The sequence below is a fragment of the Nelusetta ayraudi genome, unplaced genomic scaffold (genome assembly GCF_046127955.1).
Source record: "Nelusetta ayraudi isolate G7.1 ecotype Tasmania unplaced genomic scaffold, CSIRO-AGI_Nayr_v1 ptg000058l, whole genome shotgun sequence".
Classification (NCBI taxonomy): Eukaryota; Metazoa; Chordata; class Actinopteri; order Tetraodontiformes; family Monacanthidae; genus Nelusetta; species Nelusetta ayraudi.
In genome coordinates, this window is record NW_027466108.1 from 1,924,245 (window position 1) to 1,952,015 (window position 27,771).

Sequence of the window (27,771 nt, forward strand, 5' to 3'; positions counted from 1 at the left end):
GCCACGGGGAGATTGTGAAAGGCGGATGCTGTTCGGTGACTTCATCCTTTTGAGATTTACCACAGGACAAAAAGAAGGCAGTGGAAAATTATAGGCTGGTAATTTATTTTTTTAAAAAAAGGCGTGATATAAACTGTCTAGTATATGCTCTGGGAGGTGAAAAAGGTGTGCAGTTTAAGTTTTGACATGAAGGAGGGTTCTAACCTTTAAAAAAAATGAAAGCCACATCAACGTTTTCTTTAAAAAAATATAAATATAAAAAAATATATATATATATATATATATATCTGATTGGAAAAGTCTGGGTGGAAGAATATGCTTTTACTGCAACTGCTTTGTTAGGTGAAATAAATAGGATTTTTAAAATCATTTTTGTTATACATATTTTCTCACCATTACAATTCAGTTGAATCATGTTGCATTACTCTTGAAACTGAATCTACTTATCGACGTTTTCTTGCTCATTCTTGCTCATTTCAGTAAATGCCTGTTTAAAATCAATATTTATATCTTCTCAGTAACATCTTTTGTCAATTTTTAAGTATTCTTTAATCAAGCTTTTAAAATGAATAAAAGACAACCACTGACATCCACTAAATGCTGATGTATTATATTATTTATTACACATAGAATTGTCCGATATCCTGTACATTTCAATCATATTAAAGGTAGTTTTTATTGTATGCTTTATCCAGATGCTTATGAGACTTTTCTAATGTAAAAATGAGCTGACAATGCGCTGTTGCCAGAATACCAAACTTAGGGTGCCTTTTGGGCATGACTGTAAGAGTATGCGAAAGCTAAGTGAATCAGAATTATGTGGTTTATTCAGTTTTTCCCTAATCATCGGGCCCAATTATGTGTGCTTAGTTTGAATATGGGTATTTTTGCATCACAATCTGACCTTTCCGTTTCCTTTCTTTCTTTCTTTCTTTCTTTCTTTCTTTCTTTCTTTCTTTCAAGATGTCAGATGCACAGGGAGGTTTTGTTGTCAGTAGGTTGCCATTGCTAGTAAGTGGACATTTGAATCCATTGTCATTGACTCAAGATGATCGACGTGTGGTTTCATAAGCTATCTATTTGCACATGAAACTGAGATGTTGAGGTGAAGATGTGTCATCACTATCGAGTTGCAGTTATTTGCAACAGTACTGCCTGACTTTTTGTCATGTATGTCGCAGCCCAAACTGTCTATCCGCCTGCAGTACTGTGCAATGATAGGGCAATTATTAGACTGATGCTGAAAGTCCATAATTTTTTGCTCGCGTATTTTTTTTAAACAGTATGTTTGCTTCCCATCAGGCTTCAGAGATCTCTTATTATTTTCCGTGTTGCTGACTCAAACCATAGAATCAGTTTGTCAGAGGTTCCACTCAGTGATCCATTCTGAGCTCAGTGTGCTCAGCATGTACTTCAGAGGAGTGACCTACTAGGGATGACAAACACGAGTTGCAGATAAGGACAGGTTGACCCCAAGTCAAGTCTGAGTCAATGCTCAGGGACAACGTTACCACAAATGCAAAGCTGTATAAGAGGAGAAGATGGTGTTCAAACGGTGTGTTCCAAATCGCATACTTCAATGCTTAATGCTAAGGATCTTGAGATTTTGAATGAGAGTGTTCACATGGAGAAATATTCAAAATATTATGTTTGTGATTGCCATTGAATTTGTAGTAATCGGAGATGATGAAATGATAGTTAGAGAAAGCACAAAGTGAAAGAATTGTCATCACTTACTGTCAGTGCAAAATTGCAGTCCATATTTTTGAAGAACACTATACCATGTCAAAAGTAATGCATAACACAAAGGGCCATACTTACTACATTACTCTAATGCTGAACAAAATGGGTCCACTTATTTTTGCAATTGATGTAATTGGCATTTATCGATAAGAAGATGAGTGTAGGGTGCAATCTCCCAACAGATCTCATTTCCTGTGTGTAAATTTGGAATTAATCCTGGATTAATCCTATAGTGCAGCAAATTTCATCTGTAATTTCGTCTCAAGTTTAGACTGTAATAATGATTGATTTCCAATCACAATGTGTAGTCACATTCACGTTTCATACGCAAATCATATGTCAAACTTGGCATACAATGATTTCCACACCAGAATCTGTTTGACATCTTTGGGGAAGTTTGCCATTTGGAACACATAGAGAGAAATGCGTTTTTTTAATATGATCACTGTGTTTTCTGAGTCTGAACCACATTCTTGTGAGCTCAGTGTAAAATATATATTTAAAAATTAAAATGCTATTTTGAGCTTATAATGTCTTCAGGATTCCCAAATCAATGCAAATAGGCATGTTTATACTCCTTTATTAGTCTTTGTTCATCTGTAAGAGGTAACGAATCCAAACAGTAAATGAACCAAATCAAGTTTTTCCAAACCAAATGCGAAGAACTTTGTTTTCTCTCTCTTTGTTGACCTGTGAACTACACAGTATTGGCAAGAGATGGCAACTGTCATTCAGCTCAGCACAGGTGTGCATGGCAAAGTATTGGAACAGACAACAGAGCTAAAGCAAAAGATCAGGCCCTCCTAGTTTAACCAGCTGTAACAGAACTTCATTCCTTAGTCCTTGCAGGGAGACACTTGAGATGACCCCTGTCAGAGCTGTGATTCTAAAAATCCATCTGTGATAAGAAGACGTGGCGTTGAAAGGGAACTGAATGGTGTGTGTGTGTGTGTGTGTGTGTGTGTGTGTGTGTGTGTGTGTGTGTGTGTGTGTGTGTGTGTGTCTCCTTACTCTGTGGGAAACCACAGATGACACCATTGACAAGTAGCATGTTGATACATGCCAACCCAATATGATTTTAATGTACAGTATTTTTTAAATGCATTCCTAGGCTGTATCCCAAAGTCTGGTAGAATGACGGAATTATTAAAAATACGATGATAATCCTATGATGCCCTGTTTCATGCACATGTTTATTCTGCAATAAATGCTGATGTTGCGCCTTTACAACTGAAAGGGACTTAGCTGTGGACTAGTCACACTTTATTTAATGTCCTTTGAATGCATGCAGTTCTTCCACTCAGAGTGTACAGAGTTGATCTGTAACAATGACCCAGAGAAAGGTAGAGGAAGATAAATATATGAAATCAAAGTTAGAAAGTATTTGGATGCAAATACGAACCTGTATTCTTCAATGTGAATAGGATCATGTCCGGCATGCATTGTTAAATAAAAACATAAATAGATTGGTACACCTTGTCTTCCTTGTTTTTGCTTTTTTTTTACCCCCTGCACCTCAGCCTGACACACCAGATGGAAAACATTACAAAATCTGCTTTATGATATCAGACTGCATATCTTTGTAAAGTCTGCTTTGCAAGTTAATTTCGATCTTTCACCAGCTAAAAAAGACCCACTGATACTTATTAGAGGTTGAGGGGGGAAAGTAATGAACTTCTGCATTTGGGCCACTTAGCAACGAGATTGTTTAACTTTCACAACGTTCAAAGACAACATCTGTTGCATGTAGCTTCTCAGTCCAAACACCAGGCACACCTGCCCTTTACATTCTGCGAACTGAGGCTGAGACCTGTTAACTTCATTACTGAACCGGCCATAAAACATCAAGGTTCACAGTGTGCAAGCCAGGCAATGAGGCACATCACACAAGTCGTTAGGGCACTTAAGACAGGACAAGCCTCCCACCAAAAAACCCTGCACCACCACCACCACCACCACCCTACCTCCAGGTGAGATGACAGCTGCTCCTGTGTGGACAGACGTTTGTAAAAGTTGTGCCGCAATACCTGATACCATGATTGATATTTTCTCAAAGCAGTCTGTCATTTTTGTTGATCTCCTGATACTGCATCGTGATATTTAGTCATAACTCCAGGTTTTGTCAAAGCGTGCTCAGACTCTCGGTAGCCTGGGGAGGGGGGTAAAAAAGTATAATTGAAAAATGAAAATGGAAGTTAAAAAAAAAAGATAATGTTTCCAGTGTTGTCATTTTACACATTTTTTCAACCATAACAGTATTTGTCTCTGTCATTGAGGTACTCGTGAATCAGAAAAATCCATTCTTGGTCCACTTTTCGGTAAGCGCAATGCCAAACCACAAAAGGTTTGAAAGCAGTCACAACTCAAAATTGAGGATTAGTTAGATTTTCTCAGGGCTACTGCATTTCAGGTGGTAGTGCCAACGGACGCAGGCCAAAGTGCCTCTCCAGACTATTTAAAGCACATATAACCAATAAGAGTAACAAAATATATCAATAGAAGTGTGGCAGCCGGCCAGTCAATCAACTTACTTATGCTGCGTTCTTCCTTTTTTTTTTTTTTTTTTTTTTTTTTTAACCTGTGTGCAGATCATTTCAAACGATAAAAGCAAAAATGTCACGTTGCAGTTGGAGTATGAGGCCCAGAGTTGCACACAAGATTGACGGCCTTTAATTATTTATGTATACTAGCTATGCAGATGGTATGTGGACTTCAGTAGTGTCTGTTTGCATTAAAGAAACCCACCATAAAAGCGCCAGTAATGTGATAGCACCCACTGCATTGAACCCGCTGAAACACCCTCACTAGGTTATTCAAGCATGTATGCAACGCATATACCCTACGCAGCATGTCGGTTTATGCTGCAAACGCATATTTCGTAGTTTCGTCTCACTTTGCACCGTGCATGACTTCCCTCCGCGGGTCACGCACAGTGCAAAGTAGCCACTAGCTCCGCGTTTAGCAGAGTGCCCCGCGCGCACGTGCGGTGTGGGAGAGCGGGGAACATTTTGTCCCGAGGAGGAGACGCACGTGTCCCCTCCCCCTATCTCCTCTCTCGTCGTCTCGACACTGAATACGCGCTCGCGCGCGCGCGCACACACACACACACACACACACACACACACACACACACACACACACACACACATTCCGGCGTGACTCTTCCATACAATCAGCATATCGTTTCAAACGCCGCGACGATGTGACCCACATGCGCCGCTGCTATTCGACCTGAGCGAGCAGAAAGGGGGCGAAGCCGCCAGACTCGGCAGCCAGCCGCAGAAACGCCTCCTCTCTTCCAGGGAGTGTTTACAGCCCCGCTGCAGGAGAGGCTGGGGGCGGTGGGGTGCGCGAACATACGGACCCTGCCAAGAAACTTCACCAACCCCCAACCGACCCACCCCTCCTCTGTTCTTTTTTCATTCCTGGAAACTTTGGGTTTCTGCCACTGAATCTCGAGAAGCGGAGAAACAGCGGGAACAGAGATACGCTCTCCTTATCCGTCCCCAAAAGAAACAGAACTTTGTGTTTCTCCTCTTCCGGTCATCACTGGACTGCTCCCGCTGTATGTTTTGCACATCACCCTGACAAGCCCCTCAACGACGCCACGAGGATAAATCTGCAACTGCGCAGGCGGGCGGTCACTGGTGCGCAAACGCAAACAGACTCGCCTCAGCAGCAGACGTCCGCAGTTGTTTTTGTTGTGCGAGCGCGCGTGTGTCTGTGTGTGTGTTTATTTGCCTTTTCAGAGGTGTGCCACTGCCCTCGGTCTGAGGAGCAGCACTGCTTACAATGCAAGTGGATTAAAGTGCGATCAGCCCTGTTGCATCATGCCCGCGTTTAGCGCTGTAATGTCTTTGGTTTAGCACGCAAAGTCACAATAACTTTGCTCAGGTCATGTGCTCCAGAGAGCAACGTGCGCGGGTATCAGTCTTGTCTGATCGCTCATATAAACAACCTGCGGGGGAGAAAACATGTAACCAAACAACTGTCTGGGCGTTCTGTTCAAGTCCACAGGCAACATTGCTCAATCCCAGCACTCTGAACTGCATTTTCTAGGAATTTTACCCCTGAATGAACCACCCACTGCACTGCAGGAAGAGTCATGTTACACACGCTGCATTACAGGCCTCTGGTCAAGACACATGGGCAGAACACTGTGGCTAGTAAATGGTCCTTTAACGTCAGTCATGCATACCATTAGCAATTTTTCAAAAGGTTTTTATCCCTCAGTGAAAGACATGTCTGATGATGAATTGGTTGTTGATGTGGACTAATTCCATCCAAGTCATTATGGGCATAATTTCTTGCATGTTACAATACTGAATGTGATTATATTAAATACGAGTGCTGGTTAAAAAGACAAGTGAGTGCTGGTTTTTCCCCAACAAGTTGTCAATTAACTCCCGAATTAGAATAGCCATTTTCTTGCTTTTTACAAATGACACTGACCTTTCCAGGGTTAATGACCCCAACCCCCAGCCAAGTGTTTGTTTCACCCACTGAGGCCACCTCACACCTGCTTTTCTTTTTGTCCCTTTACAAACATGTAGAAGATGGAACAAAGCACCGGTGTAAGCCTAAACCAGGGGTTCTTTCTGTAAAGCTGTAATCAGACGGTTCAATGTGTTGTTTTCTTAAGATATGGAGCTATTTGGTTAATTATTTGTACAAAGCTGCTCTACTGGAGGCCTGAATGAAAAGCATAGATGTAAAAAAAAAAAAAAAAAATGGTGAGAAGCCGCAGTGCCTGGATGGATCACTTGTCGCCAACACATGAAAGTGTGAGTCACGACGGTGTCTGCCTTTATTACGGTAAAACCTTCTTGTCTTCCTGTCTCGATAAAACAAACATCACAAGCCCACAGAGTTTAACCCATATGTCACCTTCCCGTAAAACAAGGTACATGAGGCACACACCAAACCACAACGGTATGCCATACGGTTGGTCCTTTTATATAACTGTTATGAAACATTTTAATGTGTAAACAAAACCTATGTTTGCATGTGGTTTTTGTGTGAAGATTTGTTAAGCAAGGTGTTACTCTACACTTCGGTAATTGTGAAGAAATCCCAGCATAAGTGCAATGGTATTGAACACAATCATTTAATTTGACAGTTTTTGGGGAATTTTCAAAATTGTGTTTTCTGTTTGCAAGGGGATGTTCAGAAACATGTTTCTGACAATAAACTGGGTGTGACTTTGTGTCTGACGAACTGACCTTCATCTTACAAATGAAGAAAAATAAGGAGTACATGTCACCATTTTAAAAGTACTTCACTTTGTCAAAGAGCTGATTGAGTTCACAGACAGGAAACACAACCCTGGTATGCAATGGTGACATGAATGCGCAGTCTCCTGGATGCTAAGAGTCAAAGAAAGTTGCAATAACGAGTTCAGGTGACACAGGAACAGTTGGTGGACTGTGCTAATTTAAGTTCAGGGAAGGACTCTGAAACTGGGACACAACTAAAGCATTAATACGTCACAGTGTCAAGGCTGCTTCTAAGAAAGGAGAACATGAACCCATCTCCTTGTTGGCCCATGCTTTGGTGTGCTTCCACAGCAGCTGATGATTTGTTGCTGTTGCTAAAACACACCCAGTCAGTGTCTGGGACACGGGAACCACAACCTTGCGTGGAGGCAGGATTGCTCAGATTTCAACAGGGAGATCCAGCTCGTCCGTACTGTTAACATCAAATAGACGGTTTCAATCAAAGCTTCATAGACTCTATCTGATCCAAAGATCATTCTGCACCCCTTACGGACAGTGGAGTGGACGGCCCAGCAGTGAAAAGTGTCTGTTATCTGAGATGGTCTGGAAAAACGACAGAGGAAAACCAGGAGGAGGAAGTTGATAAGAGTTGTTAACAATAGATGCTGTTAGAGGGATTATTAGCAGGACTGCCAAGGAAGCAGCAGTGTTATGAGAGGTGTCGTGGCATATTGACGTAAAAAGAATGGTGAACAACATGGTTTCGCTTGAATCCTCTCTGGCTTTCTACAAGAGTTCCATTTAAGTGCAGACTTGTGGGTAATGCTGTGTATAGCTGCACATGGTAAAAGAACCACACTGTATGTTCACCTTCATAGTGGGCAAAGGGCAAGGTGGTTCTGCTGGAAGCAGAACCTCAGGGTTCACTGTCGTGCCCAAGGACACTTTAAAGTGACAAGTAAACAGCTAGAGCTGGGATTCACATTGTTGATGGATACTTGACATGCTTGAGTTAAATTCTAAATGATTTTGTATGTGTTCCATCTGGTGTCTCATCTTATAGCACACGTAGAAAATGGCACAAATCTTTCTATATAAATGCATAGCGCACAGTTGCTGCCTATATGCCGGTGTGGAGAGCAACAAGGTCTGAACGTGACCTGTGTGCTTGGTTTGACCTTCACTGGCTGATAACAGCGGACTGACAGTTCATGGGTGGGACCTACAGCAATACAGCCACCATTGGTTTCTGTAGGGAAACTCCCATATCTCTGGACCTGCAGCCTGTAAAGGCAAAGGCTGTGGCCTGTGTGACATGTGGTCAGATTCTGTGAGGCCTCCTCCTTCTGCGTGGATCAAATGTACAAAAAAACTGGCATATGGGCTCAAGGGTCGCTGGGTAGAAGCCGAGACACGTGCAGGCTCTTTATCAAATTTGCTGCTTCCTGCTGTAGAAAAAAAAAAATCACAAAGAATGTCCCTGAGCTGATGATTATCTCAATGATGTCCACACATGGCAGCTAAAAATCTAAACTCAAAAGCTTTAACATGTGTAAGGTTTTGCAAAGACACAACAGTGGCTAGCATATGTGATCTGGAGAAAATAGGCCACATGTTTCCGGAGTGGGCAGGTTCCAGTTGCATGAGGCAACAGTATAGGCTCGTGGGCGTGTCATGGTGAGTTCGTGAACTCCTATTGTGATATATCTGAAGGTGCATTTAATGTTGTGTTGTAAATTAGAACTTCTGAATAATCTAAACGTGTTGTAAATGTGAAATCTAGTTTTTCTTTCTTTCTTTTTTTTTTTTTTACTGAAGAAATAAAAAGAGAATACTATGATTTTTGATATTTTATTAGTATAGCTTGCATTGGAATGTTCTCAAAAAAATGTCAAGTATTTGGTCTTACACGTTTTAAACAATATATTTATAATGAATCGTCCTCATTCCCACGACAAACATGACTACAATTAGTCGTAGATCTCACATCATTGGTCTGAATTTGGAAAATTACATGAGAAAAAAAACCATGATCAATTACTTCCAAATACATCCAAATGTCAAAACCATTGCTGCAATCAGGGTGGTATCCCAGCTGTAAACAACATATATGTTACTTCAAATAATGTATTATTTTATGTGCATGTCATATTATCTGTTGCTCTCATAGTTATGGTCGACTACTTGGATTTATCTTTGATCCATTGCTAAAAGTCACAGCAAAGCACCACAACTACATTTGTTCAGTTATACTGATAAACAAGATCAACTTTTATGCTTGCATCATATCTGTATACATATTTCTACAAAAACCCACGATACGATGTGGTACAGTTAACATCAAGTTTTAACCATTTAACTGTGACAAAAAAAATAAAAATACACATCTACTGACGAGCGTGTATACGTCCCAGTCCCTGGAAGCCAGTGAACGTCTCATCACAGTAATCCAGCCCTCTTCCCTTTCGTCCCTAAATCTGATTGGGCCGCTGTGCCATCATTGGCGGTTCCAAAAACCGACTCGTGTTTCTGGCCAGCCAACCAGACCCCCGAATGCGTATGACACCGTGGGATTCCGCGAAATTGTTTCTTGGAGTTGAGAGAGATGTGCTGCCCGCGGTAAATAGGACAAGTTGACGCATGTGTGTGAGAGCGCAAAAACCGAGGGGCGGCGGAATGAGCGCCGACACACACAATAGCTCCGTGGTCGGCGAACGCGCTGTTGCGTTTTCGCAGGTACTTCCGAGGCAACCGTCCTACGGAGGAAGGAGTGAAGGAGCTGCCGGGAACAATTGAAGCTTCCTTCTTTTCCTGTGGGGGTGGTTTATTTATCCACCCTGCCGCAACCTCTGCGAAAAGGCGCAGCCTTTGCGGAACAGTCACATTGAAGGCGACACGTGTGGATGCTTTAGCCACTTGTTTCCTGGGAGGACAGTGCTGTGGTCGTCGCGACAAATCTGTTGGGATCTATCTAAGAAGAGTATTCACACGCCGGCCCATCTCCCTTCCTCCCTTCCCTCCATCCGGATTAGCCGCAGTGATGTCGGAGGCAGCCGTCTCTGTCTCCGCAGACTGTGTCCCCTGTCGACCGCCGGGTCGGACAGAGGACACGCTGAAAGAGAGCCAGGAGAGCAGGACTTTGCTGATGGTGGCGATGATTTTGCTGGACTTGAACAAGTGCAACCCGAACGCGATCGGCGCCGGGGGCGGCAAGTGCCTCGAGGCCGGCCCCGGCGCGCAGGAGAAGGCGGAGAGGGCGGGTTGCCGGTTGAACGCCGGGGACAGCAGAGAGGCCCCGAGGGAGGCGTCCAAGGTGTCCCGCAACAAGAGGGCGGCCGCGGCGAGGCAGGAGTCCCCCGAGAAGAGGCACTGCTGCCCCTTCACGGGTTGCGGGAAGATGTACGGAAAGTCGTCCCACCTCAAAGCCCACCTGAGGGTCCACACCGGTGAGTAGGCGTTCGGGACACGTCGGCTTTAAAGTCGTGCCAACTTTCGTTCCTTCTACCGAGTTGTGACCTCATTACTGTAGACCAGGGCAAACTTTTTGACTGGTGGGTCCACAGTAGGTTCTGAGATTTGAGCAGCAGATGCAGTGAGCCACCTCATAGGAGGAAAAAAAATATATATCATGGGATACGTCGAATGTCAATTGAAAATGAACAAAAGCAAAGTTCCAACAAAATATGTCTATGATGGCCCTATTGTATTTAGCTCATTATTGAAATGGCTCTTAAAACACTGAGAAAATGGATGAAATTAAGCTATTTCATGAGTTACTGACTATTAATATTATTTCTTCAAGTTCGACGGGCCGGATTAAAAAAAAGCTTAATGGGCCGCAGTTTGCCCATTGCCTGATGTAGACGCATTTCCTTCTGCTATTCTTTGTCTGTGACGCACTCGATCAGGGAAGAAATTCGTGTTACGTCTGTGAGGAGCAATGAGGTCACGCAGGACCACATGTTCCTGCGGATTAAGGGGAACGAGGGGATGGTGGTGGTGGTGGTCCCGTGAGTCAGCCCCCTGCTGGAGGTGTGACCGGCCAAGCCGGTGGGAATGATAGGGGAGGGGAGGAAGGTGTGTGTGAGAGAGAAAGCGAGCGGTAAAGAGGCGCTGACATGCTGTGGATTGGTCAGGTGTAACAAGCGAACCTGAGACCACCACGGTTCGCCTTTAGGAGGTGATATTGAACGCGTCTTGTCCGTCCATTGCTTTTTTTTCCTTCTCTCCACGCGTTGCCGTAGTGCTGCTGTAAAAACAGCGTCGACGCCCAGGCTTTGGGATTCACACGCAGGTCACTGCGACACCGTTGTCCCCGCTTGCTCCTCCTGACTCAAGAGGCAGCCAGCCAGCCAGCCGGCAAGCGGGCGCTCCCGCTTCCTCATACGTCATCGATCTGCACCCGCGCTCCTCCCCCTCCCTCGCGCCGGGTTGTAAACAAGGGCAGACATGTGGTTCAGTGGAGCACGTGTAGGAGGAGCGGGGGGAGGAGGAGGGAGCAGCCATGGCTTTATTTTCCTTAAGAAAGAAAAAGAAAAAAAAAAGTCTTGTGCACGGGGCTCTTCTGGTGACGCGTCCTCTATCAATCAATAGGTCCTCCCGTTCTGAGAAAAAGTTATCTATGTACAGCCGTCTATTGCAGACAACAAAACAGCCCTGTGAATCTTTGGACACCCCCCCACCCCCACGTCTCATCGGATCCATTTTGTGTCCGTTCCTCGCGCTGTTTATGGCCGGCACTCCTATTTCAAGTGCCAAAACGATTAGCATAGATAATCTGAGCAGCTCTACAAAGAGTTGAAAGTAACTTTCGACTGGCTCTGTGTTATTGACTTTATGATGACTGTACTAGTTAAATAGGGAGCTGCTATGATTAGTCACTAAAGTGCTTTGGAAACTAAACCCCACTATGATCTTTTCTAAGGAAAAACAGTTTTGCAAATGTTTTAAATTAGAATGGGTCCTGTCTGTTTTTTGTTTCTTTCATGCTAATCATTGGAAATGTTTGGATTATTATTATTATTATTGTTATTATTATTACTCAGCCATGTGTATGCGCTTTACTGTGAGGCAAATTTGTATGTGTTTCAAAATAGCAACAAGCACCTACCAGCAGAAACAATAATAAGCACCCAGCCCAGGGTTAGAGTAATTAAGGTCTTACAAAGAAATACCCCATAACTAAAATAGCCTTTTGGACTATAATGCATAAACCATTTCGTGTTTTCCTACCCCACCGCACTGGTGGTGTTTACAGCTATTATACTGTCTCAAACTTTGCTCTGTTTTCTTCTGAAGAAGAGCAGAAAACAGTAAAATGATAACCAATTATTGATTACACATTAACCGTACCTCGCCATCTGTAGTGGGCTTTGAGACCATTGTCATCAGCTATCAGCCAAATGAAATCTCTACCCGGTAGGGATGTCAAGAATGAATTGATTATCGATTAATTGTCGATTAAGAATTTAATCGATTAAATGAAATGACCATAGTTGCAATTAATTGAACATTTTTTACACAAGTTGTTAATGTCATGATAACAGCGTCGTGGCAGGAAAGAGCAATTCACCTGTAGGTACTGTGATGGTCATAATATACCTAGAACAAGGTTCTTAGGAAAAATCGCCTCTGATCAATTAATTGTTAATCGATCGCTGAGGTCAATCAACTAACGATTAATTAATTAATCAATCATTTGCATCCCTACTACCAGGCAATTTGTGCTAAACGGCTTTGTGTGTGTGTATGTGTGTTTCCGCAGGGGAGCGCCCCTTCGAGTGTACCTGGCCCGACTGCGGCAAGAAGTTCTCCCGGTCGGACGAGCTGACGCGCCACTACCGCACGCACACGGGCGAGAAGCGCTTCAACTGCCCGCTGTGCGACAAGTGCTTCATGAGGAGCGACCACCTGACGAAACACGCCCGGCGGCACGCGGGGTTCCACCCTAGCATGCTGCAGGGCTCCAGCGCAGCCAAAAGACGCCGCTGCTCCTCGTCGGTGTCGTCCTCCGACTCTGGAGACAGGAGCCCGGCCGGGGTGTGAGGCCCACCCACTTACTGTACATATAAACAAATAGGTACATGTAATGAAGCGGCGTATATGTACATAGACGCACCCACATGTGTGGTGTTTACTTTTTGGGGAAGAGAAAGGAAAAAACTAACCCCGTCAGGTCAGACACTTGAACCAGCCAAACCACTATTGAAAACATGCTCCTATGCGTGGAACATTGTGCAAAAGCCAACGGAAATGTATCTCTGACTGCAGTCTCAGATCTGTCGTCCCCTGAGTCAACTGCTATTTTATGAAGTGCTATTCAGGGTTTGTCAAGCAACTTCAGGTTGATTTGCCATTATTATTATTATTAACAATTATTTTACCTGATGTGACTTATAATGTGTCTGGAACAATCTGCAATCTAAGAGGCATTCGCGTACATGCTTATTTTTCATGAGCACTACATTTGTTGTGTATCACAAATGTTTTGTGGGGTTTAATGCGACGACAGTAATATTCCAAATATAATATTTCTCATTGGAATGAGTTTAGAACTAATCTTTTAGAGCTATTCTTGTTAGTATTGCACATATAGTCATACTCTAGTGCAGAACAGGGTGAATGTACAGTATAGCAGTATTATCATGTAAATAGAGTAAACAGACTACTTTTCAGATTACAATATATTTAGCATAAAGTATATATATATTAAATAGTTGACATTATTAGGGCGTAAAGAGATAAGAATATTGCAGACAATTTCAAAGCTTTGGTATTTAATTTCCTATTTTCGGCTAGGGACTTAGTAAATCAGGCAGACTGTGAGTTAGATAAGCGGCGTTTGATGTTGTAATCATGGTATACTTGCAATCTATGGCACCAAAATAAGATTAGTGTATGTAGGTGAACCCATGCGAAGCCTCATGGGGAAATGTTAATGTTTTCCAGACTTGAATTGTTTAATACTGCAGGAAAACGCAACAGGGTAATGCCTTAACAAGGCAGAGTTAAAGACCATAATGACTCGTGTTTTAGTTAAAAGTGTGTACCATATAAACAAGGAATTATGTGCCTTCACAAGAGAGGGACTTATGCATCTTCAGCTTTTGGGAAATGCCACCTAAATGAACTATTTAAATGTAAATGAGTTTTTTCTTATGCCAACAGTGCCAGTTGCTGTACATTGAAACATACTTCTGTTTACTAGGTTTTCTGGACTACATTTTTATCAGGGAGTAAAATTGGTGAATGTTTAGTTCCGTCATATTTCGCCCCCTGGTGGTGATGTGGAAGCACAACATTTCCCACGCTTAAAAGATATTGAGCTTTTCGTTTTCTATGCGTGCATTTTCGAGCGCTCTGTATTGACCATGTTTTCCCTCCTAACTTACATTATGTAGCATGTTGTATGTATTTATCTGGTATGTGTTGTCAGATAATCTTTTATAATATTTCTGATGGGATATGAGGTCTTATTTGTCCACTTTTGGAGCCAGAAACATTGTTAATGTTTGGTTTCTTTTTATACCTGCCAGAAAATTCACCAAAAGCTCCAGCGAGGATGCACAGGTAGCTGTAATTAAGTCGTACACAATCTACAAACATGTAAAGGGTAAAATGTTCCTTTTCATTCATGGCATTATGACAACTGTGATTAGATGCTGGTGCCTTTTCGGGTTAATGCCATTACTTCTGATGCTACTGTACTGTAAACAGGGCCTGTCAGTGCAGACCCCCATGTTATTGCAATATACATGGCTGTGTAATAAGTTTTAACATTAAAATTATTTTTCTTTCTTAACACTTGTTGTCATTTATGACGCTTTATAGCACAGAACTGTGAAGAAGAAGACAAAATAGAAAAAAAATAGCAAAAAGATGAATTGTTATGATGTAGAACTACAGCACGTTTGAGAGGGGGGGGATAATCTGTTCATTAGAAAATGTTTTTTGGTGGGTTAGGTGGGAAACAAGGACAAGAAAATGAAACATCGCCTCACTAGGACACACAACACAGAATCAGTCTGTCATGACTGCTCTCATATCAGATTTTCTTAAAGATTCTTGAGATGGTCTGACACAAAAAAATGGAAATCGAAGAAGTGCTCCATTAGCTTTGTGTTTATTGTTTCCATACACCGCACATAACAGTAACATTGTTAAATACTGTAATGGAAGTGTTTACAATACAAGAAAATTATCTAAAAAATAAAAACCAAATAAAAACAAAGTCACCCGTGTGTAAATGTGAAAAAATAAGAGAAAAAACAACAACTCCAAATGTTAGTCTTAAGACGGCAAATGCTCTTCAAATGAACTTGGCATTAAATACACATTTTTACACTTCTGTACTTAAGGCATACTCTAATTGCAAATAATCAACTGATTGAGGGCATGGAGAGAGTCATAAGTGTAATGACCCTCGCTAATGCAACTGCAAAACCCAGTGACGGATCAACAGAATGAACCGATGCCGATCTGATCTTCATCAAGTCACTGAAAGCATGCGTCTGTTTGTTGTGTGTTTCGGATCGGATGTGTGAAAACCCGAAACTGGAATCAGAGAGAGTGTTGGGTGTCCCTCAGGATCTCTGGCACTTGGAAAAGAAAATATAGTGGAGAGGTGACGCACAGCATGTAGTGGGGGATAAAAAAAAAAAAAAAAAAAAAATCAATCTATGGTCTCCCCAAGCATCCCTTTGGCCTTGAAACACAAAATGTGAAACATATTTCTGTCGTGTTGGGGGAGTCGGTACCAATACATCTTTCATCCCTTTTGACACAGTACTGTTACTGCTTGGCAGGTAAGAGTACACATATACTGGCCTCAAACATAAAAAGATAAATGTGCAAATTCAAAGAAAAAGCAACAACAGTAGCACGCAATTGCACAACAGAACGAGACAAAAGTCCAATGTGCCACTAGCCTCTTCCCATTCCCATTGCTCCTCATGCAACTCCTCCCTCAAACATTCCTTTTGATATACTTGTAAAGGTGGTGAGAATGAGGGCAATGACCCGACCTGTGCTACGCAACTCCCAGCACAGCACATTAAAAACAGTGCCACATTTCCTCCATTTGAATGCAGCACGTGTTTCCCAGCACTACGTCAGCGCAATCACACAGATCCCTCAGGTTAAAAAAAAAAAAAAGTATCTAAATAAGGATTAAAAAAAAAACTACAAAAATGCAACCCAGAACTTTGTGAAGCAGAGCAGTTGAGTCAGCACTTATTATAATGCTTGTTATTCTTCGCGAATATGAAAATCACTTTACAGCATCAACTGGCCTCTTGTCTTCTGTTCACTACGATCAGTGTTATGTTACATCATGTTTGCCAGGAGAAAGGCTCTCAAACGCAAGTGCACGTCCTACCATAGGAGGAAATCACCACTTTCCATCGGATTTTATATATATATTTAATAACATGTTCCTTCTCCTAAATTTTGACTCAAACTGTCTATACGCTTGCTTGATTATTCGTTTTAATTGTTAAAGGACTCGACTGTCAATACAATGTTCTACCAATGCTTCACTGTTGCCAAGGTGACCAAGTAAACTCACAGCAGATGAAGATTGGGGGTAATATTGTGCAGGGAAGGATGGGGCAGAAGGTTCAGGGGAGGTTGGGTTACTGTATTTGACACGTGGTCGAGGAGGTCGCCTGGCAGCACATGCAGGTAGGGTTGACGGATTTGGGTGGGATCAGATCCAGGTCCTCGTCGTCTGGTATCTCGTCGAGGCGATAACCATCTTTCAGGAGCTGGATGTTCAGATCCTGGTTGATTTGCTGGCGGAAGAAAAAATGACACAGACATTTTGTGAGGTTCCTCAAGCTGCAGGTCAAGCCAACACAACCAACTCCAACAGTGACCGATTGGAAAGAGAACCAACAAACAGTGTGATATTAAATTCAAAACTAAGTTGTGTGATGCATATGTGCTGGAGTAGTTGGTTGAAACCTGGGTTTGCTTTAGCTTGGGATTAGTTTTATACATCCACTTTAGAGGGTTTAGCGTGTATCTATTTTCAATACCAGGTAGCTAGAATAGCTAAAACTAAACAAAACCCCACAAGGCCGAATTGGATTGGAATTCTACAGGCTTATACAGACTTTTCTAGGAGACACTCAGATGATAAAGTGAAAGTCTATACTGAGAACAGTTAGCTGGCTTAGCTTAGCACAAAAATGGGAGATGGTTACATAAGCAAAATCTGGCAACCAACAAGGAACTCACTGACATTTACAAGGGTGAAGACAGTAAGTTTTATACTGAATCTTAAAATGGACTTGGAGATGTTCAGACATAAAATTGTCAATGAAGGGTAGATTATCTTGGTGTTTCAAGTAAAAAAATATTTAATAAAGGGCTTAAAAACTGGCTCAAGGTCACAGGGGTCTGCCGCAGCCTATAAGCGGTTAAAAACATAAAATAAATTAAATGACGTGTATTTTTCATCATAGCTCACCTCAGCAGAGGAGTATCCCGACGAAGAGTATCTAGACATGTCAAAATCATCATCACTGCAACACAGCAGAAAAAAGTTAGCGGCATAAATTCCTTTTCGTGAGATTTATGTAACATTTCTCAGATCAAGTTCTGTGTTTGAATTCACCTGTCTGTGTCTAAGGCCACCAGGGGCTTCTCATCCGGACTCTGGTCTAAAGACGAATAGCCTTTATTGGGAACTACCAACCTGTGCGGAGAGGCGGCAAATCAGAAACACAGAAAAGTCAGAGGGAGAAAGAGCGAGGAGCGCTGTCACCGAGCCAGACAGGAAGGAGGGGGAAAGAGACGGGGAAGGAACGTGGACTTGCAAACAGGGCAAGGTGAGCATGACTCACTGAGGGATACAAAATGACAAATAAGGCGGGCCTGAAGGCAGAATCACAAGAGCCACTATAACAACAGAGATGTATAGATGGGAGGTCTAGTGTAACAGTATTATCATGTAACCTCATCAAAAACCATCAACATTGAATAACCTCCATTATCACCAGGCTGCATGAATGCCTGCATCCACTCATGGGCTGATCATTAAGTATTTCCACACTCAAACCACAAGGACTTCATCTTGTACCTCAATGCTTAATTGATCTCTGTGGGAGAAACTCACGAGAGCCAAATGCCCCACCGCCACAGTCAAGCCTGTCGCCGTGGAGACAGCGGAGGGCAGTTTTTCTCACCGTGTTCGGGCCATCACATTGTTTTTCTTGGGCTGCTGGTTAACCGGACTTCCGACAGTGTTGTTGTTCTTCAGTGAGCCCTTTCGAGCCAGTTCTCTCTGTTTCTCTGCAAAAGAAAGCAGACACACATGAAGGGAAAGACAAATGACACACAGGCCGCCTCAAAGACATGACGATTTGAGGGAGTGTCGCTGGGACGCCTTATCATTATTCAAGCAGCCCTCGTACCAAAAGAAGTTCTGACATTGTTTAAGCCTGTCACACAATGAGCAAGTAATGCAAGTGATTCTATCATTAGTCTCCCAACCAGAAGAGACGGCAGACATTCTCGGCCACATTAAACGTTCCTCTGTCTGCCAATCTATCTCTGGAGTAGCTGAAACAAGTTTTCAGACTCCATTAAAAAATGTTCAGAAAAAAAATAATTCTTAATACTATTTCAGTTCCATTTTTATTACAAAAACACTCCAAATTCTTTTCTGACTTGGTTATTCTAACACTATTGTTACACATGACAACTGCATGACTGACACAATCTACATGCCATCTTGACTAAAGGTCGGAGATAATGGTTCACTATGATTTTTTTTTTGCACCATGTGTTAATGGCATGACTTTAACCAAAAACTGTGTTTAAATGTCATTAAATGTAGATTAGAGCCTTTTTCATCAGAGGGTCACGGACCAAATTGTCTAGTTTAAAAGGGCTGCAGAGATAAATAGGAGGAGATTGCATTTTACAAAGGCAATTTTATGACACAGTTAAAATGTCAGGGAAAGGCACAACCATTAAGACTAAATGGATTTTTTTTTTTAAAAAAGTAGGAGAGCCTTAAGTGTGATTCATTGTAACTGAATGAACGTCTGCATTAGCTGACAGTCATCAAATGAACTGGGTGCTGGATGTGCATTTTAAAATCAGTCTTTCATACAACTCTATCACAGACTGAGTTAAAAAATATAAAATAATCTTGATCCCTAAAAGTGTTTTAAAGAGCGAAGATTAGTAAAGATGAATCGAGATAATTAAATAAGTACTTCACAGAATAAATAAATTAATAATTAAAAGAGGTGCATCTGTTATGATTCGGTCCATGATACTGAAACGAGCTGTAAAAGACAACCTTATTAAAAAATAAAGCATCAATCTGTCCATGTCTATTAGTGCTTATCCTGCCCTCGGGGTTGCTTAGGGCTCTTGCCTGTCACAGCTGTCATTAGGCCAAAGTGGGGTTCACCATGGTGAATGCCCAGTTCAACAAGGCTGACAAATAAGCTCAATCAACCAGCAATTTACAATAAACCTAACCCTTGTGAATGTGGACTGTGAAGGGACGCTAAACCGATATTGCAGTTAAAACATGGAATCTACGGATGAACGAAGAAAATATTTCACTGATAGATTGGAATCTTTACAAAGGGATCCAGTCATTACACGCCACCGTGTTCTCGGTTTGCCCTGCGATGCGAATGCCTGAGAAGCGATGGTGAAAACTGATCCCTCTCGCGCTTCCTGATGCTGCCCAGAGATGGTACCCCATATGCACATTTGCAGCGGGCATTGGTCTAATTTACAGTGGAGCATACAGTCCGCTGGCTCCTACATCAGGCAGACCTCCTCCTCCTTACTGTCTGCGGCTCTTACTCACCTATTTTCATCTGCAAGGGTGAGGGTTTGTAATTGATGGTGACGGGTTCCCCCTCTCTGGTATCCGAGTCTGCCTCTGAGGCCGTGGACGAGGCTGGGTCCTGGGGTAGACAGAAAGGTAAGGAGATGTAGAAACCAATGAATAATTAATGCCAGTCCCCCCCCCTCCCAAACGGCACAATAGAGGCTACCTTTGCCCAACAGTGTGAATGAAACCAGTCGGTGAATAGATGAAACAGTCCTCTAATCAGCGTTGCTCTATGAATATTTAGATCTTGATAGATAATTCAACACAAACAAATGAATCAGCTGTTGTACAAAAAGAAAAGAAAAGAAAATATGTCAATATACATATGTTTATATTCTAACAATGTAATGCATCCTTGATTACACCAAAGCTGTCATAGGACGATGCTTTAAAGTGAACCTTCAGCTTTTGGGGGGGGGGGGGGGGGACTGAATCCACAACAACACGCATGCACAGGGCGGATGAGGCAGCAAACCAGGTTACCGAAATGCCAAATGACTGAAGTGTGATGAATGGAGGTGCGGGACCCGCCGGCAGACACCAGGTCAGACAGCCGGCCGGCCAGCCAGTCAGCCGGCCGGCCAGCCCGGGGTCTCTGGCGGCCCCCGGGCAGCAGAGGCCGCCCCGCAGGCTGCAGTTAATCAGGGCCCCGCCACAGGCCACGGAGCGCACCGACACGCCGCACTACTCCCCCAAACCCACATAAACAACAACAACAACAACAGCTACATAACTTTGATATTTATTTTAAACACCGCTCAATGACCGCCTGAGGAGCCACGAGTGGCGTCGGAGCCGAAGCACCGCTCGCATGGATGCTGCGGCTGGTGATGATGATGTAGCCGCGGCGGCGGATGCTTGTTTTTCCTCCGCGACGTGACGGATGCTGCTCCGCTCGCTTCGCGGCGGATGCTCGGACCTCGCCTAAACGGTAAACACGACAACGGCCGGATATGAAAGCACGCAGCAAGCAGACGCATCGCTTCTTCGATCGACCACACGGAGGAAAGAAATTGATGCTGGGCGTCCTGGCAGCTACACCGACTCCGCATCACGACTAGCGGGCGCCGGATCTGCCGGGATGCCGGAGCACAGTGTCATGAAAGAACAGGCCTCACACCGAAGCATCGCTGGGCGGTGATGTTTCGAGTGAAGGGAGTTAATCTGGAAGGGGGGTGGGGGGGAAGGAAAAAAAGAGCGAAGGATGTCTTACCAGCGGCTGCATCTCCGCCTGCATCTCAGCATCTTGCACGGCGCTCGGCACCTGGAATCTGTCTATTTCTTCCATCATCTTGGCGACTCGGCCGCTTCCTCTCGCCTCCTCTCCGTGAAACCTGGCCGCTGGCTGCGGAGTGTTTGTTTAAAGAAAAATAATAGTACAGCGAGGAAGCGCCGAGGAGCAGATCTCAGATTTGTTGTAGGAAGTGTATCGGTCCGGCGGCGAGCATCATCCCAGCTGGCAGTCTGTCGACGGTGGTGTGACCAGTTTGGGTGACGGTCGGTGACTCCACTCCACCACCCACTTCCGGGTAGGTTGCCCCAAGCGGTGGCCCGGGGACTCGAGCAGGGCAGTGGATACGTGTCAGTATAATAAATTAATTTTGTGACATGGGGTGAAGGGATCGTTTATAAATCATTAAGAAATATTAAATGTAAAAATGTCCAAAAATGTTCCAGAGGAAGTTAAATTTAAGTGTTTTTTTTGTTTGTTTGTACTTTATGGTAAGGACCACCAGGCCCGGGTTTAGAAATGTTCATCAATGAATCTGTTTAAAATTAGTGTTGTTTACACTACAACATAGACTTTTTGTCATCGTTTTAGTAGAACTGAAATTGAAGTCCATAATAAATGCATTTTTTCCTATTATTTCACAGTTGATGAAGAGTCTTACAACAATTGTCCAAAAGGAAAAAAAAAAGATTCATATAAGAATGTTACTAGTTTCCTAGAAGTTGCAACAATAGCAGATAATAACATTTCACAAATACAAATAATTCAGTTCATGTCTGATTGTTTTTTAAATGAATGATAGCTTTTGTTAAATGTTAATCTTTGGAGTGAGTCAGTGAGTTTTGTTTTCTTTTTCAAATAAATGAAGTATAAAACAAACAAAACAATAATAATAAACATTATCAATGTCATTTCTACATGATTGTTAGAAGATTTTTTTTTCAAAGTATTTAACTGATTTTAAATCATTTTTAGCACTTGATTAGAAAGACAGCTTGAGCCTCTGCGTGACACAGGCCCACCCTGTTAGACAGGCTAATGCATCAGCCCGCCATCTTTGCCCAACGTCACAGAAAAACTTCTTTCACAGATCCTGAGATCAGCAGTTTTCAAGTTGGTTGTCTTTCCAATGTTGAAATATGGGAAGAGCTTCTCAGTGAAAGTGTCTACATGGGTGTAGATGTGAGTCATGTCCACAGCATCGTAGAAGGAAACGGTCCCCTTGTCAAAGTCCAGCTGGACACTGATTCTCTCCAGCCTCTTCTTCACTGTGACAGTCCCACCAGAACCGTTGGTGTATTTTCCATTTTTGTGTAATAAACACCAGTTTCCATAGTTCGGTGAGGCATATGCCATACCCTTCCTGTCAACTGACTCTTTAGCCACACCCACAATCCAGCTAGGAAGATCTCTCACCTCCAACTCCCAGCTGTGTTGCCCTGAGCTGAAACCTTCAGAACCTAGGACGTCGTGAAATTTTGCGTATCTCTCTGGATTATCAGGAATCTGCTGAGATGGCTCTCCTCTTCTCATGCTGGTCAAATCATCAGACAGGTGGAGAGAGTGGTATGCAGTGTTTGGGTCCAGGATGACAGGACTGAAGTGGACCTTGTCTTTCATCTTCTGCCACACTGTGAAGGACAAGTTGCCCAGGTGTTTGGCCACATCTATCAGCGCTCCTGGCGCCAACTGTGGATCTGACATGGAGCACTGGACTCTTGCTCTGCTCTGGCTGTCTTTGTAACTGTTGAGGAAGGCCACATTGTGCCTCTGCAGCTCCTCTTCAACAGCGGTGATGCTGGTCGACAGAGACGAGACCTGCGCCTGAACCTTCTCTACCTCTCTGATCAGGGTCATCCTCTTCTGGCCTTCTTCCTCCCTCAGAGCTGCCACGCTGGACTCCTCTTCCTCTCTCAGGAAGAGGCGGAGCTTGTCGAACTCTGCTCTGATCTGCTTTTCTGTTGACAACACTTGCTCGTTGGCGTGTTGAATCACCCTTTTGTATTTGTCCTCAACGTCTCTGCATTTCTCCCTCTTGTCCTTTAAAGCTGTTAAGTCGGACTTCAGCCCCTCCTTTAGCCCCCTGACTGCTTCTTCCACAGTTACCACTTTATGGCCATGGTGGAAGGAAAAATCACAGACAGCACATAGAGGTTTCTGCTCATCCTCACAGTACATTTTCTTCACCTCTTTGTGTTTACTACACACCAGCTCCACATTCACTTGCGCTGTCCCAGTTGATACAGACTTTGACCTGCTAGCAAATGTATCAGCCAGTTGTTTCAGGGCAAAGTTCACAATCGGCATATCCTTTGATGATTTTCTTTTACATACGGGACAGTTTTTGCTTGTGTTGTCTTTCCAGAACTTTTGAAGGCAATTTGAGCAGACGCTGTGGGTGCAGCTCAGAGAAACGGGATCTTTGAAAGTCTCTAAACAAACTGGGCAGTCCAGATAACTTTGGACGGCAGCGAGTGTGTCCGCCATTTTTAGCAGCTCTGTGACTGATTTTCCCCTAGGTGGATGGATTCAAATATGTATTTCCAGTTGGGAAAGTCAGACTCACCAAATCGATCGGCGCCCTTCCGAACTGCAAATAAAAACGTCAATTTTTGTTGTTGTTGCTGCTCAAAGCAGATATTCCTCCACGCTGTCTTCTGGTGTGTTAGTTCCGTGTGAAAAGACAAGTTCAGTTTCACTTTTGTAACATCCGCCTCAATAAAAAATAAAAGAAAAAAAAGAGTAATACCATGTTGATACCAGCAGGCGGCGCTGTGTAGTCAATATCCATTCGAGTGCTCTTTGAAGGCGTGCATGTTCTCCCTGTGTCTGCATGGGTTCTTTACGGGTTCTCCGGGTTCCTTCCATAGTCCAAAAACATGCATCTACGAGAAATTGTGGTGCACATAGGTGTGTGTGTGTGTGTGTGTGTGTGTGTGTGCGCGCGCGCGCGTGTGTGTGTGTGAGAGAGAGAGAGACAGAGAGAGAGAGAGAGAGAGAGACATGCCCGGGGTCTCTGGCGGCCACTTCATGGTGAAGTTGTATTCAACATCCATATTAACCATTTCATGATAACAACACATTTAGATATAGCTCGGCACTAGGGGATGTTTTATGTATGTCAGTCTTGTCACTTCATGTTTTATTTTGAAATCCCAATCGCTCCGGTGTTTCTGTATACTTGCTCTTCCTTTTGTGCTTTCTACAACGTGACTGTCGGCCCCGCCCTGATTGTTATCACCTGTGTTCGATTAAACTAATGACGTCCAACATCTCCCGTTCCAGCCAATGGCTATCAAAAGTGTGAGCATACTTTGTCAAACTGAATTATGCCTTTGATCCTTTGTCATTCATTCATATTCTATAACCACTTATTCTGCACTCAGTTTCGCAGGTGTGCTGGAACTCATCCCCACTGCCAAAGGGTGAAGGTGTGGTTTCTACCCTGGACAAGCCACCTATCGCAGGGCCATAGTGAGAGGTAATAGGTAGGACCATCCACAGTTATCCCAGAAATCCAGTTTAACCCATTCCAATAAACTCAAGTTTGACAAGGAAATAAAGAGGGTCTTCGGACATTTCCTCTTCATTTGAGAAATATTGTTAGAATACTATAATTTGCTGAAATGGTGAAACAGAAGCCACTTTTATGCTTTCTGTCACTTCAACGTGTCAAAAACACCACAGAAGAGCTGTTATAGGTATAAGTTGATTTGTTTATTATTAGTCAAATGTAAACATGGCATGTGCACAAAACTCCATCCATCCTGTGTGCAGTCAGTACACCAGACTTGCCAGTGGCAGTTTTATTTATTTCGTTGTCAAGATATGCTAACCGCGCTTACCACCCACGATGTACTTTAAGTTGTTGCAGCTTGAGTTCTGATGGGCTGCTTTTGTTATTCATATTACAACCAGCAGGCGGCAGTAGACTTCTTCAGAAGAGGAGGAGTGGAGCTCTGTCGGGATGAAGGATGAATGGCAACGAGGTAGAGGCAGGAGCGGGTAGGTCGTTTTGTTCAGTCTGCTGCCACAAGAGTCTGTTCAAACCTGTGCACACGTATAAGCGTCGTGGACATTTATAGCTCAGTAAACACTGATGTAGAACGCTTGTCTTTAAGGGCTCTAAACATTAGAAACGTTACTATTTTTGTTTTTGTTTTATTCTCTCAAAATACCTCTCCGTTCATTGGCTTTCCATGATGGCACCCTTATAGATTCCAGCTTGTTCTGTGCCATAATGGGACACCTTGGTTGACAAAGTCATACCTACTCAATTATACAGAATCGTAATGACCTGCAATATCACTATGTTGTCAAAGTCTATTTAATGACAATCTCTCAGGGTGCCGGTAATTGTGAGCAGTGTTCACGACTCCGTAGGGGTCCTGTTATGAAGAAGTGAAGTGTGATTAGAATTTTTCCCCCATGCATTATTCATGATATTACATGAACACGCGCATGCCTTCCAATGCACACATGTCCCGTTCTTGCAGAAACAACAGCCCTCAATAGCACTGCCTATACATTAGAATAACTCACCAAAAAAACCCAAACAAATCTATCTTCTAACTTCCAAAGCAGAGTTTGTAGAACTACAAGACCAATGTCACAATGGAGGTTTTTGAATACTGTGGGCAATGATTTTTAAATAGTAAACTCAGACACCTTACTTATGTTCTACACACACACACACACACACACACACACACACACACACACACACACACACACACACACACACACACATACAGGCAGTGACTCAGTTTGGGCTGATGTGGGTTATGCAATCCCTCCAGCGGTGCAGATGGAGCTTCAGATTACCGGCCTCTTGTATGTTTATTAGTAATCTGTCCGCCTGTTATATCTGTCCTGGTGATTGCGTAACATCATGCCGATGTTAGTGACCCTCTTCTTGAATGTTCAACCACTGATGAAAGACCCTGGAAAATTGCAGCGAAACAATGCATTTTCTGGAATAAAGTGGAGGAGCCGCTGATGCGGAATCAAGTCATGTCTCAGCTGAAGCCATCGCGTCTAAATTGGGCCAGGAAACGAGAGATCGATTGGAATGTGTAAATTGAAATGTTGAGCAGTGGAGCAGCTGAACTTGTTCAATGCTTGGTTTGTTGCTGTCACACCAGATCAATTGATAATCCAGTTTAGAGGCTCTCGTCAGAGGAGCTAAACCGTTGGCTGCAAGGATTTGAAAGTGTGCATGTCACACCATGTGACCTACGCCTCCAAACAGCAAATCGGACTGTTTTTTGTTTCATTGAACTGAATAGGGGAATAAAAGAGAGGGAGCCAAACAGAGAGGGAAACTGCGATGCTGATAAACAGAAGGGGAGGAGATAAACGTTAGACAGCTGTAGAGCTGTTTTTCCAGCAATCAGTTTCAAATCAGCAACCTACTGAAGCCCCCTGGCCATCTGTCTCCTACGTGTTTAAACCACAGGACCTCAACATTCTCTGAATCAAGAGCTATTTTCAGTCTCAACAGACCGTTGAGGCCACTTTACCAAAAAGTAAGAAAGAAAACAAGAAAAGAAAAGAAAAGAATCTATGTGGCAACAAGCCAGTCAGTGATGACGAAATGCTAGTGAGCTGTAAGTCATGTAGGATAACAGTTTGCCTTGGCTTTGAAAAGCCCCCCTTATATGGAAAGTACACCCCACTTTGTTATTCTAAAATCTTCAGCACATCGAGATATACATCTAATTGCTCATTATTATAAAAGGCTGACATGGTACTCGTCTACCTGAGAATAGTGACAGCAATAACTGATAATAGCTGGAAACGCAGCTGACACGTACCAACTGTGTGCAATAAGCTCAGCAGAAACTCATAGAGTAAACACAGGTGTTACCAAGTAATTAAGGTTCTGTTTCGTTTGGGTCAGTAGCCGCTCGTGTTTATTATTGCCCACTAGAGGCTTTGAAACCAGACGGACCTGATCCTTAATTAATTTCATCAGTCAACCCTCTGTTTACACGCTGTTGTTTTACAAAAACCCTATGAACAAAGCTTCAACATTTTCAGAAAAGGTTCAATAAAATTGGTCATTAATCAGGGTAAGTGGTGAAAGAAAATGGATGGGCGTGTTCTCCCTCTGCGTTCGTCTAAAAGTGAGAGAGCCCCTAATGTTACAGACTTCCCCTTTGTAAAGTGAATCAATGGATAGAGTTACTGCTAAACAGCCGGATGTGGCCACGCACAGTATGTTCCGTACTGGCACTTGGGCAAAGCAAGCTGAAGCCAGCTGCTTCTTTGACTTGAGCTCCAAATGTTTACAGAATTTGTAGGACAATTAACATAAACTCGCGCAAAGGCTTGAAGGCAGGTGCTTCAAATGAGTTTCTCTGCTATTTGTCTGATGATTTTGTTTTGAAACTCTTGAAGTGATTTGGGCAGAATAATTACAGGCACTCTGTCTAGTGTCAAAGCGGCAGCACATTCTTTTTAAACGCGCATACATTTGGGAGCACTGAAATCTGTCTGACATATCTCATTTAAATGGTTTTATTACATTCAAACGATATTATTGTCTTGTAACACATTAATATTGGTATATTTAGGAAGTCTAAGAGTCTCATCAATGCTGCGACAAGAACTGATACATTTTCAATAGAAAACAGTACAACATTCTTTTCACATGTCTCGAAATACCAACAATTTCATCCATACCTGAGAGTTGAATGTGTCCAATACATCAA

At 43.1% G+C, this 27,771-nt stretch overlaps 3 protein-coding genes and 1 long non-coding RNA gene across 4 annotated transcripts in view; 1 reads left to right on the forward strand and 3 right to left on the reverse strand.

Moving 5' to 3' along the window:
- Nucleotides 1-23,655, reverse strand: part of LOC142896948 (nuclear factor 7, ovary-like) — a 177,206-nt gene extending 153,551 nt beyond the window's left edge. The window contains exon 1 of the mRNA XM_076038917.1: nucleotides 21,541-23,655. Within this exon, the coding sequence (XP_075895032.1) occupies nucleotides 22,091-23,542 (1,452 nt within the window). The 5' untranslated portion in view covers nucleotides 23,543-23,655 and the 3' untranslated portion in view covers nucleotides 21,541-22,090. The remainder of the gene's footprint in view (nucleotides 1-21,540) is intronic.
- LOC142896955 (uncharacterized) overlaps nucleotides 1-27,771 on the reverse strand; it is a 525,186-nt gene that overhangs the window by 112,343 nt on the left and 385,072 nt on the right. The window lies entirely within an intron of this gene.
- On the forward strand, nucleotides 9,487-14,760 carry klf9 (Kruppel like factor 9). The gene is made up of 2 exons (XM_076038922.1): nucleotides 9,487-10,405; nucleotides 12,724-14,760. Exons 1-2 carry the CDS (start codon nucleotides 10,000-10,002, stop codon nucleotides 13,002-13,004), a joined length of 687 nt encoding a protein of 228 aa, XP_075895037.1. The 5' UTR covers nucleotides 9,487-9,999; the 3' UTR covers nucleotides 13,005-14,760.
- On the reverse strand, nucleotides 15,066-21,486 carry fam219ab (family with sequence similarity 219 member Ab). The gene is made up of 6 exons (XM_076038924.1): nucleotides 21,038-21,486; nucleotides 19,798-19,897; nucleotides 18,149-18,254; nucleotides 17,578-17,658; nucleotides 17,431-17,485; nucleotides 15,066-16,750 (listed from the first exon to the last, which is right to left on the reverse strand). The coding sequence occupies exons 1-6, from the start codon at nucleotides 21,113-21,115 to the stop codon at nucleotides 16,592-16,594; spliced, it is 579 nt and encodes a 192-aa protein (XP_075895039.1). The 5' UTR covers nucleotides 21,116-21,486; the 3' UTR covers nucleotides 15,066-16,591.